At 48.9% G+C, this 13,995-nt stretch overlaps 1 protein-coding gene and 1 pseudogene across 1 annotated transcript; both read left to right on the top strand.

The window, feature by feature from the left end:
• Nucleotides 1-5,791: 5,791 nt before the first annotated feature.
• On the top strand, nt 5,792-9,923 carry LOC114637208 (H-2 class I histocompatibility antigen, Q10 alpha chain-like). The gene is made up of 6 exons (XM_028785433.1): nt 5,792-5,876; nt 6,081-6,350; nt 6,509-6,784; nt 8,339-8,614; nt 8,742-8,855; nt 9,494-9,923. The coding sequence occupies exons 1-5, from the start codon at nt 5,807-5,809 to the stop codon at nt 8,825-8,827; spliced, it is 978 nt and encodes a 325-aa protein (XP_028641266.1). The 5' UTR covers nt 5,792-5,806; the 3' UTR covers nt 8,828-8,855; nt 9,494-9,923.
• Nucleotides 9,924-12,448: 2,525 nt separating this feature from the next.
• Nucleotides 12,449-13,995, top strand: part of LOC114637210 — a 3,428-nt pseudogene continuing 1,881 nt past the window's right edge.

The following is a 13,995-nucleotide window of genomic DNA, read 5'->3' as shown; positions in this document are numbered from 1 at the left end:
CAGGATAAGTGCATCTCATAAGATATCACTCCCTCCTGAAAATGCTTTCGGTCTGTCATTTATACAGGATGACATCCTATCTTGTCATAAACTTGTGGATTATCTTCATTAGCAAGCAAATGAGGTATAAGTACTTGGAATGCTGTTGGTGACTCTGTGACCCAAGACAGCCTGTCCTCAAAAGGTGCAGAGGGTTTAACACTGTCTCCTGAACATGGCTGTCTCATTTGACCATCCTCCTGCTTTTTTATTGTTTGACTTGACTGCCCTCTGACACTGTTCCTTCCCCTCTTTCTCCCTAGGGGAAACTTCCTGTCTCCTGGTGCCTGTGCTCCCCTAGTCCTGGGGTCTGAGCCACGCTAGGACCCTATTCCCCATCTCCAGTTGGCCTGTCTCACCCGGCTCACTGATTGCTTGACTCCCTATCTACCAGTGACAATTAGGGAAGCTCCTTCTTCTTGAAGTGGAAAATTCTTTCTTTGGAAAGTCAGTTATGTCAAACGATGCTCTTCTGGGGGCACACAGGTGAAAGGATATTTTGCTGAAGCAGACACATGAAGGGATGTTTCACTGAAGCAGACACGGGTGAAAGGGTGTTTTGCTAAAGCAAACATGTGGAAGGACACGTGATGTTTTCAAGGAATATAAATATAACCTAGCAGATAATGGCTGGTACCTGGCCATTCCTTGCTGGTCATTGTTTGTCCTGACTTCATAGAAATAAATGCATCAAAAAATTTGTCTGGTGGTGTTCTCCAGGCTTCCTGACACTTCTGTGGACTCAGGCCAATTGGCAGAATGAAGTGGAAGTTTCTGGATATGTTACCTGATACAGACTCACATGGACTGTTGCTCAACTCTGGGAGAACTCAGGATTCTTGGAGGGAGTGTAATAGGTCACAATGGACAGTGATGACGGGCTTGCATAGCAATTTTTTTTTTTTTGAGATAGGGTTTCTCTGTGTAGCCCTGGCTGTCCTGGAACTCACTCTGTAGACCAGCCTGGCTTGAACTCAGAAATCAGCCTGCCTCTGCCTCCCAAGTGCTGGGATTAAAGGCGTGTGGCACCACTGCCCAGCAGCAAATTTTACAACACTTTGTTGGTCTCAAGTTTTTGTCTTCTCTGATCTTGACTCTGTTGAGACAGTCTTGGCAGAGAACCTCTAGTGTCCCTTCTGGTCCTTGTCACTCCTGTTGACTCATGCTGATTCAGAGAAGGCCTGGCTGTTTCTGCTGGGTTGTACCATCACTGCTGATTCCTGTTTGCTAGCCTGAAAACACTGAGCTAGACTGCTGGTATCATGGCAATTGGAGATTGAAACTGCCCCAAGGAACTACTTCTAAACATCAATTCTTGAAGGGTATTTGTGAGTGAATTGAGCTGCCGCTGATGATTCATGAAAACTGAACAATGCAGATTGGAATTGGTCCAAAGAATTATTTCTGAACAGGTCCACTTCTTCCCTTCCCTGTATCCTAATAACTTTTCTTTTCATCTGTCTCTGGTGGGTGGTGGGCTAGAAGGGAGGTTAAAGCATTTAAGAGGCCTTATTGAAAGTAGCCTTGGAAAAATCTAAGCTTACAGCTTCTGGTCAGTGTAAATGCTTCCCTGACTCTGAGGAATAAATCAAAATAAATCCAGCACCCCTCCAGTACTCTTGGAGGTGGAGGGACCTCAAGCCACAGTCTTTAAGGCTATGCCTGGCCCTTATCACCTGACCCCATTCTCCTACCATTGGAGCTGCTATCTGCAGTTCCCTTAGGTCTCCTGGGCCATGGCGCCCCCTACCTGTCCTTTGCTCACCTTCCCTTCAGAGCTGCCTATCCCACAGATCCTCTAGGTCCTTGTGGGTTTTGGTGCAATCTCCTTAGGCCCTATTGGGCTTCTGTGACTTTTCTGGACCTGACTCCATCCCTCCACCCTTAGAGCTGCAACCCTGCAACTTCCTTAAACCCTGCTGGGCTCCTGTGACCCTTCCTGCCTTCTCCTACCACCCTCACTTTGGAGCTGCCTGTAAATTCCACAACTTCTCTAGGCCCTTGTGGCTTTTGTGACTCCATTCCCAACCCTTTCCTATGGACAAGATTCTGTATGTGAGCTGGTTCTAAGTCCACTTCTGGCATCTACGAAATCCCTAGTACCAGGCAAGAAGACTCCTAAGCTTAGCCAGGCTAAGCTGATGCCTGCTGAGTTGTGGTGATGACCCACTGTATAGCTTGAGTATGGAGGAACCCACGGCTACAGGCTGCAGTGACATTCTGCCTCCCCTTTCTCACCCTAGGGACAGTATGTTTTCTACCCTCTCATTCTCTTGGGATCCCTCTTACAAATCTCCAACATGTACATCTGAAACCAAACCTAAAGAGCACTAAATTTATTTACCTGTCCAGTCAAAATGGGCTTCAGTATCCCTTAGGTAAGTAACATGAATGGCCACTCAATGGCACCTTTGATCCTAAAATTGTTAAGCATCTTTACAAATACTATAAGCAATCAGGGAAATGAAGAGAGATTCCCCCATTGCCAATTTCTCTTTTCTGGAAACCCTGTTTGTCTCTCCCCAACACTGACTCAATGTAGCCATCCTGTCCTCTAAGTTACTATCTATGGCTCTGTTAAGTTTGTTGTAGTTTGGGAGCCAGAAGCCAACATAACAGGAATGGGAGAAAGCAAAGGAGCAGGCCAGCTGCAGCAGGCACACTTCCAGCACACACTCCTCCTGGCTAGTGAAGCTCTCAGCTCCCTCCTCCTCCTATAGACAGACCTCATAATCCCCCTGTCTCTAAGCCTTCTGTGTTCTCATCTTACTGGATTCTGTTTTACAGGAATCCAGATGTCTTTTAGGTATGAGTGGCATTAGACTGTTTTAAGCTATCCTATGTCAATTAAAAGCTGGCCCTGCATTTTGGGTATGGCTCCCCCTCCTCTACACCCAAGTATCTTAGTATAAAAGTTTCCTCCAAAATCTCTGTCCCATATCAGATGATCCACTTAACTATGGAACAGAAAGAGTAGAGATAAATAAAGGGACAGAGTATTCACAGCAGGGACTATTGCCCCTCATCTCTACTCTCTAGGTTTTGTCTTAATTCTCTAAATTCAATGAAGTGTATACTTAAAACCCGGTAAAAATCTGTAAGGAAGAAGTTAAATTTGTGACAACAGCATAGAGAGTTAAAATCTACACATAGAAATGTTAAAGGAACTATGTGGCTTGTTGCCATCTCAGCCACTGTCCCCTCATCAGGATGGAAGCAGCCACACTGCTGACAGCTGTAATTGCTAGGGTTTGAAAGGACAGTCGTTGCCATGTGACCAGGGGAGACCTCCTGAAAACCTTGGCTGGAAAAAATAAAGGAAAAAAAACCAAGAAGAACAACAAAACAAAGCAATACAAAACAGGACATGGATTCCAATCCTTCTACATAGAAACAGATCTGAGCTGGCTGAGACATTAATTTGTGTTGTCATTATTCAAAGCAAGGGTGGGAGAGCAAGAATGTTCCACAGATACAGCAAGAGCAAGAGACGGAGCAAGAGCAAGCAGACAAAGAGCAAGCCTTTCCTTCTTCCATGACTTCTTGTAAGCTTTCAACAGAAGATGTGGCAGAGGTTAGAAAGGGGGAAGGGGCCCCACTTCAAGCATTCTGGATTACAGGTGTGTCTTCCTACCTCAAAGAAAAGGAGCAGAAATTGATCTTCCCACCTCACAATAAGCAAAAATGTCTCACAGATGTTGCCCTACATTTTGAGGTTTTAGTTAAACCCATGTGTAGCTTATATCAAACAATCAACATCACTGTCCCTGTCAGAGTTCTGCAACTGCTCTGTTTGGGGCTTTGCAGCTCCTTTTAGCACTCTTGGCTCTGCCTCCTGACTCCTCTGTTACAGGGAGTTTTCTTCTCACGTGTGGAAAAGCATGGAAAGTTCTTCTGAATGTAGGTTTGATAAGAGCAGGGCAGCATGAGACCTGAGACCCCTGAAGAAGTGCAGACAGGAAGGAGGTCCTGGGGCAGCTCAGCCAGCCTGGATCCCCTTTACCCTCAGCTCTGTGGGCTCTGGCTCAGTTCTTTTTTCTTGTTCCACCAGGGGGCGCTGTTGCCCAGAAACGTAATGCTTCTCTTTCCTCTTCAACAGGTGAGACCCTGGAGGGTCTGCAGTGGGAGGGAAAATGGGGAAAGGGGACACCTTTCTCACTCTGGATGTTGGGATGTCATGGCCTGTTAGAAATTAGCACTCAAACGTCTGAGTGGGATTTATCTTGTTCATTGGAAATAAAAAACTAACATTAGCTCAAGTGCAAAGATGAGCACACACTGTGTCTTCTCCATGGGATGAGGTTGTAATCCATTGTGCACAGTAGGTCCATAAAATGAAATATGTTTTGTTTTCTAATGTTATGATTTTTTTTTTGCAAATTTTCTTTCAGTAGGGCATATTTCAATCAACTGTGCCTGTCTTCCTCCAGAGCTGGCATCATTGGCTGGTGGTGTAGTGTTGTCTAAAGAGCCCTGTGCCCTCAGCCCTGGCCTCACTGTCTAGATGTGTAGGGGAAAGAGAGGGAGTATTTTTCAAATCATATTTTTAAATTTTTATTTTCATGGAAAGTACTCATTTTTATACATGAGTATGTAGGTGCAATAGCATTGGATCCCTTGGAACTGAAGTTACATATGGTTGACAGCCCCCATGTGCTGATGGAACTCATCCTGGATCCTCTGCAACAGCAACAAGTGCTCTTAGCTGCTGAGCCATCTCTCCAGCCACTATTGGGATATTTACATAAAGAACCCACACAGCTGATTCATAGCATGCTGGCTAAGCACCAAGAGAGAAACTAGAGGTACAGGAAGAGATAGGGTTAATGGAGAGCTCAGGAGGGATGGGTACTGAGCACTGATGGGGTGAGGACTGAGGGACAGAGAGGGGCTGAGCAGGAGGAGACAGAGGCAAAGGAGGAGATGCTAACCCAGCAGAGTCCCCTGTCTGAGGGTATGTCTGTCAGACTGCACTGGACACATCTCCAGAACCCTGCTGGCATCTTATATTTCATAGTGAACGCTGTGCTGGTTTGAATGAGAATAGCCACACAGGCTCATAGGAATGAATGCTTGAAATCCAGTGGATAGAACTCTTGGGAAAGGATTGGGATGTGTGGTGTGGTTGGAGAAGTGTCACTGGGGCTGGGCATTGAGGTTTAAAGAACTTCCAGGCTTCAGGCACCTGTGGTGGTCTGTGTGCAGTTGACTGTACAGACATTGGTAGCAGCTTGACTGGACTTTAATGACACAGGAGGTGGGAAACTGCACCCTCGGGCCATTATAGAGCTTATGAAAGTGCAGATCACCATAGCCAATATGTAGGAGCTGCTGAAGATGACTGACAGGTGTTTCAGGAAGTGCATCTGGAAGCCTTGGGCTCCTTGGATAACTCAGAACAGGACTGTATCACTATGTGCATGGGTCTCTCCTGGTGTCCAGTTTCTGGGTCAGAATTCGGAGACACAATGACAAACAGCGCTCTGTCCACAGCACAGGGTTCAGGCAAAGTCTTAGTCTCCAGGCGGTGAGGTCAGGGGTGGGGAAGCCCAGGACTGGGGATTCCCCATCTCCCCAATTTCAATTCTGTTCCTTACCTAGGACAGGTCCTTCTGCCCAGACTTTGATAACTCAATAACACATTGCCCTGATAACATATCTGGTCACGTTGGTGACCAGATCCTGAGGAACCAACCAGCATCGCTGTGGGCAGGCACTGGTTATAAAGTCCACACAGCCCACAGGACTCAGACTTCCCAGATCCCAGATGTGGGCGATGGCGCCACACACGCTCCTGCTGCTGATGGCTGCCCTGGCCCTGACCCAGATCCGAGCGGGTGAGTGCGGGTTTGGGAGGGAAATGGCCACTGTGGGGAAGGGCGGGGACGGAACTGGGAAAGCCTTGTCCCCGCATCGCCCACTGGATCCTCCACCCCTTCTCAACCAGCATGCCGAGCTCCCCCGCCCTACTCCTCTCCCAGCCCACGCACCCGCCTGGGGTCCCGGGAGGAGGTCAGGGTCTCACCATGTGCCGCCCCCAGGCTCATACTCGCTGCGGTATTTCCACACCGCCGTGTCCCGGCCCGGCCTCGGGGAGCCCCGGTTCATCTCTGTCGGCTACGTGGACGACATGCAGTTCGTGCGCTTCGACAGCAACGCGGAGTATCCGAGATACGAGCCAAGGGCGCCCTGGATAGAGATAGAAGGGCCAGAATATTGGGAGAGGCAGACGCAAATCGCAAAGAGAAATGAGCAGATTTTCCGAGTGAACCTGAGAACCCTGCTCGGCTACTACAACCAGAGCGAGGATGGTGAGTGACCCCGGGTCGAAGGTCACAACTCTTGCACTTCCCGGACACGTCTCTGGCCCCACGTCCAGGCACCAGTGACCGGCTTCCCTTTCAGTTAGGAGGAGTCCGCGGGTGGGCGGAGCCGGGGCGGGAGCGAGGCTGACCGCAGGGTCCCGCAGGCTCTCACACCATCCAGTGGATGTCCGGCTGTGACATAGACTCGGACGGGAGCTTCCTCCGTGGATACTGGCAGTACGCCTACGATGGCCGCGATTACATCGCCCTGAACGAAGACCTGGAAACGTGGACGGCGGCGGACATGGCGGCGCAGATCACCCGACGCAAGTGGGAGCAGATTGGTGATGCAGAGAGAGTCAGGGCCTACCTGGAGGGCGAGTGCGTGGAGTGGCTCCGCAGATACCTGGAGCTCGGGAAGGAGACGCTGCTGCGCACAGGTGTAGGGGGGCGGGCAGTTCCTCCCTCTGCCCTCAGGCTGGGGTTCAGTCCTGGGGAACAAGAACCCCTCAGCTGGGGTGATGCCCCTGTCTCAGAGGGGAGAGAGTGTCCCTGGGTCTCCTGATCCTCATCACAGTGACTGCACTGACTCTCCCAGGGCTCAGCCTTCTCCCTGGACAGTTCCCAGTCTGTCTCAGGAGGGAAGGAGAGGAGTTCCTGACAGAACAGCAGGGGCTCCCTGCTGTCAGCCATGGCCTCTCCCAGGCTGGGTTCTCTGCACACACCCACTGTCTGTGGACACTGACTCCTGTCATGCTGAGTGTGTCAGCCCTTACACATCAGGACAGGAAGTCTCCTTTACTTGATGGGAGACATGGACTTCCCTACACTGAGATGATTCCCCCAGTTTCTAGAACTTTACAAAGAATACATTCTCGCATATCTCTCCCTGTCTGTGGGGTTTTCAGCCCTTCAACAACCCAATTCTATCTATTCCTACAGTGGTGAATGGTCACATCAATCCTAATGGGGTATCCTGGAGGAATATAAATTGTGGAATTTCTTTCTTCTTCTTTTCTCTGTTTTCTTTTTCTTATTTCTTACTTTCTTTTTTCTTTACATTTCTTTTTGAAGACATTATTTTGCTTCTAGTCAGTTTTAGTCTGCACTGGAATGATCCTGTTTCTCCATGCCCTTGTATTATCATTTTATCAGTCTCCACAGGTGCCAGGGGAGACTGCTAACCTGGGTAATTAGACAAGTTAATTCAGGGTTCTCATTAAAGGAGAGATTCTAGTAAGCTTAGACTGTTTCTTGCCAGAACTAAACATCCAGATCCCTCCTGCTCTTCCTCTGTCCAAGTAATAGTGCTCCCCTAGTGAATCAGGAACCTGACTTTCTGAGAGACAGGGTCTTCTGCAATCCAGGGCTGAAGTGAGAGGGAAGATCCACAAACCTGTGAGCCCACTGTGTTCCAGTGAGTGCTGCACTGGGGTCCAAAGCACACTTCAGGGATCCTGTGTAACACACCTGTATCTTGTCTCCTCAGAGGAAGGAGCAGGAGTCATTTTCTCTGGCTGAGTGTCAGATGTTCACCACATTTCTGCTACACACTCTGTGATGGATGTTCACTTGGACTAACAGTTAGTTATGCTGGTCAGCACGATGACCACAGTATTTGAGTCTTAGAAGTGGTAGCTGTAGTTGTGGGCACCCTTCATGTAGCCCTGACCCTAATTTCTTATTTGACATGAATTTAAAGTCATATATAAATTAAATATTTTCCATTTCATCTTCCATTCTATGACTACCTATCTCATGCTGTAGAATATCACATAAGAATGACCATGTTGACCCACTGGCTCATATGGATTCCTTCTTAGTTTCTGAGTCCCCCCAAAAAATCAGTTCTGTGCTGAGGGGACCAGCTCTATCTGCAGATCATGAGAGTTTAAGTATAAGACACACAGTTCAGTGTCATCACTGATTTAATGATGTTTTGTGTAGTTTTCAGTTTGTCTTGTTAATTTTGTGGTTTCTTACATCTAACTCAGATCCCCCAAAGGCACATGTGACCCATCACCCCAGACCTGAAGGTGATGTCACCCTGAGGTGCTGGGCCCTTGATTTCTACCCTGCTGACATCACACTGACCTGGCAGTTGAATGGGGAGGAGCTGACCCAGGACATGGAGCTTGTGGAAACAAGGCCTTCAGGGGATGGAACATTCCAGAAATGGACAGCTCTGGAGGTGCCTTCTGGATTGGAACAGAATTACACATGCCATGTGTACCATGAGGGGCTGCCTCAGCCCCTCACCCTGAGATGGGGTAAGGAGGGTGTGGGTGCAGAGCTGGGATCAGGGAAAGGTGAAACCTTCTGCAGACCCTGAGCTGGTCAGGGCTGAGAACTGGGGTCATGACCCTCACCTTCATTTCCTGTACCTGTCCTTCCCAGAGCTTCCTCCACCACAGACTCCAACACGGGGATCATTGTTTTTCTGGTTGTCCTTCGACCTGTGGCCATCATTGCAGCTGTGGTGACTTGTGATGAAGAGGAGTAGAAACAGAGGTAGGAAAAGGCAGGGTCTGAGTTTTATCTCAGCTTCCTTTAGAAGTGTGCTCTGTTCATTAATGGGAAACACAGCCACACCCCTCATTGCTACTGTTTCCAGCTAGGTTTGCTGTCAGTTCTGGAAAGTTCCTAGTGTCAAGATCTCCCTTGGACTCTCACAGCTTGTCTTCTCACAGATGGAAAAGTAGGGGACTGTACTCCAGCTCCAGGAGAGTTTGGGGGACAGTATTGTCCCTTAGCCCATTGGAGTGAAGCAGGAGATGTTGAAAGCTCTGGAAACCCATAATAGTTTCTGTGTTGTAATCATTCTGAAGCCTATGTCAGACCTTACTATTGGAGTGAAGCAGGAGATGTTGAAAGCTCTGGAAACCCATAATAGTTTCTGTGTTGTAATCATTCTGAAGCCTATGTCAGACCTTACTTTGCATATTTCCTTACATATTTTACCCTAGGCAGGGACAGCTCCCAGAGCTCTGATATTTCTCTCCCAGATTGTAAAGGTGACACTCTGGGGTCTGATTGGGGAGGGGCAATGTGGACATGATTGGGTTTCAGGGACTCCCAGAATCCCCTGTGAGTGGTGGGTTGTTGAAATGTTGACTTCACAGTGATGGTTCATGACTCTCATTCTCTAGTGTGAAGACAGCAGCCTGGAGTGGACTGCGTGACAGACAGTGTGTTCAGGTCTCTCCTGTGATGTCCAGAGCCCTCAGTTCTCTTTAGACAACAGTGTCCGATGTTCCCTGTGATCCTCTGTGCTCAGTGTGAAGAACTGTGTAGTCCAGCCTGCCCTGCACACCAGCACCCTGTCCCTGCACTGCCTGTGTTCCCTTCCACAGCCAACCTTCCTGATCCAGCCACACACTGGGGACATCTGCTTCCTGTCAGCTCCATGCTGCCCTGAGCTGCAGCTCCTCACTTCCACACTGAGAAAAATAATCTAAACATGACCTTGATTGTTAAAATATTGACCTGAGTGTCGATGGCTTATTAATTTAATGGATTGAGAATACTAAAATGTCTAATTTTTGAAGAAATAAATAGCAGATGGAGAACCTTCCAGAATCTGTGTCACTAAGCTGTGTGTATCTGGTGGGACAGGATGAGGCTGTGGGACCTGAGTTTGAACAGGGCTGTGCCCAAGTGGGCTCAGTGTGTTATTATCTCTGAAGGGGTCACTCCTGAGCTATGTCACCTCCAGGCTCTGCTCTCTCCATCACTATGAAGCACATTCTGAGAGTCTGGTCACAAGGACACAGGGAAGGGACTCAGCAGAGTACCCTGTTTGAGGGTATTTCTGTCAGACTGTAATGGAGACATTTACAGAACCCTGCTGGCATCTTACATTTTATACTGATGGCTGTGTTGGTTTAAATGAGGACAGCTACACAGGATCATAGCAATGAGATCTTCATATTCAGCTGATGGAACTCTTGGGAAAGAATTGGGATATGTACCTTGGTTGGAGATGTGTCACTGGGGCTGAGCATTGAGGTTTAAAAACTTCCAGGCTTCAGGTAACTGTGGTGGGCTGTGCTTGGTTGGCTATGCAGCCATGGGTAGTGGCTTGGCAGGACTTTCATGACATTGGGGTGGAAAGCTGGACCCAGGGGCCATTATAAAGTAGGTGAAAGTGCAGATCACCATAGCCAATGAGTAGGAGCTGCTGAAGAAAATGACTGACAGGTGTTTCAGGAAGTACAACAGGAATCCTGGGGCTCTTGACATAACTTGGAACAGAAATGCATTACCATGTGAGAGACTGCTACATGGATGCCTTGAACACTGTGTCCTATGCCTGCAACTCTAGACTGCAGAGGGAACAAGCCAACATGTGACCTAGACCTGTGCCTCCTGACATTGTTCTCAGAAGAGAGCAAGGACCAGTGTGAGTGCAGGGATCTCCTCCTCAGTGAGTGCTGCCTCTACTTAGCTGTGACCTTGTGAGAACAGGCCAGTAAATCCCTGCTGGGAGGGTGGGGGATGTGGGATTCCCACTGTTCCCAGTGTCTTCCTTGGTGTGCAGATAGAGATGTGAGCTCACACTGTTCCTCCACGACAGATTTCTTTTGTTTGATCATGGACTCAAACTCTCTGAGGCTAGAGAACAGATTAAATACACATTTACAAGTTGCTGGAGTCACAGTGCCTTATCTTATCATAGTCATAGAAAAATAATTAAAGCCAGGTGTGATGACACAAGTCTTTAATCCCAGTATTCAGGATGGAAAGACAGGTGGAACTCTGTGAGTTCAAGGCCAGCCTGGTGTACATGGTGAGTTTCAAGATAGCCAGAGCTGTGGAGACAGACTTTGTCTCAAAATAGAATAAAATAAGAAGAAAAGTAACAGACACAGACGCTTTCTGTGAAGCTGCCTAAGGCCAGCTGCCTCCTTAAGTTAGTCAGGGTGAAACCTAACAGCATCAGTTTCCCAGAGAAACACAGAAGAGATCAGGTCAAACTCCACAGAATCAAAAAAAAATGTATGATTTAATTTATCCTCACACTACTGATCAAGGATGAAACCTTACATCACCCATGTGTACTCTCTGGCATGAGAATCATCTTTCTTCCAGTGTTCACACTGAAGAGGCTGAGGAACTCTGGGGCCAACTTGGTTATCAGATTCACTGTCCCACACAACTGTGACATTCAAGTCCCTCACCTCATCAGCTCATTAGTGTGAGTGAAGGTCAGAGAGGGAGTGAGAGGGCCACAGATTACCTAACTTCTAACACACTGTCATCACTATTCTGTGTTATACTAGTGACAATTCCTCTCCTACTGTGATTGAGTCATTAAAACAACTGTACCATAGAAGTGCAGACACAGGGCAAGTGCAGTGTAGACAGGTATTAGTGCCCTGCTGTCTGTGTTCTACACAGGGGTCTTTTCCTTGTGGACAAGGGGGTTTCCTGTGCTGAGACAATGACCCAGGTCCATATGGACAATATCAGGACCTGGAATGAAGATCATTTTAAAACACACCCACCTGGATACACTCTATCTGTGAAGAAACAAGAGAAGTCTGAGTCCAACTCTGAGATAGAGAAGGCAGATCCTGAGGGAAGAGGGACTCTTCCTGCACTGAGGCTTCGTAGTGTGAGCCACCCACTGCATGTGAACAGAGCCTGATCTCTGTGGGGTCTATGTGGGACTTGCAGGCCAGCGACTCTGTTTTAAGGAGAAGCATCTCTCCACTGCATCCTCTACTGCTTGTGTCGCCATTGTATTCCCGGTAGTGGCTTTTTTTCTACAAGACTCCAGGGTTTAACTTCTGAAGAGAAGAAGGAAAAGGAAGGGTGGAGGAGAGGACACAGAGAGTCTGGCCTGCTGGTCAGTCAAAGTCTCAGTCACTGGGCTGTAAGGTCAGGGGTGGGGAAGCCCAGGGGTGGGAATTGACCATGTCCACAGCTTCACTTCTGCTCCTAACCTGTGTCAGGTCCTTCTGCGTGGACACTGATGACTCTCTGGTAGATCTCACCCCACAGCCATTGAGTGGTGTGATCCAGGGGAACCGACCTGCATCACCCAAGGCACTGGTTATAAGATCTATGCAGCTCAGGGGACTCAGAAGCCCAGATCCTAGATGGGGCAATGTCCCCTGAGCATGCTGCTCTTGTCGCTGTCAGCTGCCCTGGCCTGGACCCAGACCCAGGAGGGTGAGTGCGGGATCAGGAGGCAAATGGCCTCTGTTAGGAGGAGCCGGGTGGAGTGGGGTAGGCAGGGTGGGGGTTGCCCCCTGTCCCCAGGGCACCCACCAGACCCTCTGCTCCTTTTCCATCCGTGTACTGAGCCCCGAGCCCTCCAGTTTGAGAGTACTTCGACAGCAACACGGAGAATTCAAGGACAGAGCCATGCTGTGGGTGGAGTAGGAGGGGCCTGAGTATTGGGAGAGGGAGACACAGAGAGTCAAGGACTTGGAGCAGACTTTCTGAGTGGGCCTGAGGAACATTATGGGCTACTACAATGAGAGCAAGGGCGGTGAGTGACCCCGGGTGGTAGATCATGATCCCACCAGGTCCCTACACTGGGCCCGGAGTTTTCTTGGGACCCAAATCTCAGGTTCAGACCAGTTTCCCATTCAGTTTGGGGGAGTTAGAGCGTGGGTGGGGATGATCCCAGGATGGGGGGCTGACTGCAGGGTCCCGCAGGCTCTCACTTTCCAGTTGATGTCTGGCTGTGACGTGGGGTCGGACGGGAGACTCCTCCGCGGGTACATGCAGTATGCCGCATTAAATCGCCCTGAAAACGTGGACGGTGGCGAACATGGCAGCATAGATCACCCGACGCAAGTGGGAGGAGGCTGGTGAAGCAGAAAGACACAGGGCCTACCTGGAGGGCACCTTCAAGGAGTGGCTCTGCAGATACCTCGGAGCGCTCGGGAAGGAGATACTGCTGCACACATGTGCAGGGGCCACAGGCAGCTCCTCCCTCTGCCCTCAGGCTGGGCTCAGTCCTGGAGAAGAAGAAACCCTCAGCTGGGGTGATGCCCCTGTCTTAGAGGGGAGAGAGTGTCTCTGGGTCTCCTGATCCTCATCACAGTGGCTGCACTGACTCTCCCAGGGCTCAGCCTTCTCCCTGGACAGTTCCCAGTCTGTCTCAGGAGAGAAGGAGAGAATTTCCTGACATAATAACCTCTGCACCCTGCTGCCAGCCATGGCCTCTCCCAGGCCAGGTTCTATGCCCACACCCTCTGTACACACTGCCTCCTGTCATGCTGAGTGTGTCATCCCTTACACCTCAGGACCAGAAGTCTCCTTTACACTGATGGGAGACATAGACTCCCCTACAGAAGGCTGTCTGCCTCAGTTTCTAAAACTTTTCAAAGAACACATTTTTGCATATGCGTACCCACCCCTGCACCTTGTCTGTGAGGTTTCCATGGCTTCAACAACCCAATTCTATCTATTCCTACAGTGGTGAATGTTCACAGGAGCCCTTATGGGGTACCCTGGAGGAATACAAATTGTGGAATTTCTTTTACTTCCCCCCCTTTTTCTATTTCTTCTTCTTCTTCTCCTTCTTCTCCTTCTTCTCCTTCTCCTCCTTCTTCTTCTTCTTCTTCTCCTTCTTCTTCTTCTTCTTCTTCTTCTTCTTCTTCTTCTTCTTCTTCTTCTTCTTCTTCTTCTTCTT

This window comes from Grammomys surdaster, unplaced genomic scaffold, assembly GCF_004785775.1.
Source record: "Grammomys surdaster isolate TR1022 unplaced genomic scaffold, NIH_TR_1.0 125231, whole genome shotgun sequence".
In the NCBI taxonomy this organism is placed as follows: Eukaryota; Metazoa; Chordata; class Mammalia; order Rodentia; family Muridae; genus Grammomys; species Grammomys surdaster.
This window is presented reverse-complemented; position numbering and strand designations above follow the sequence as displayed.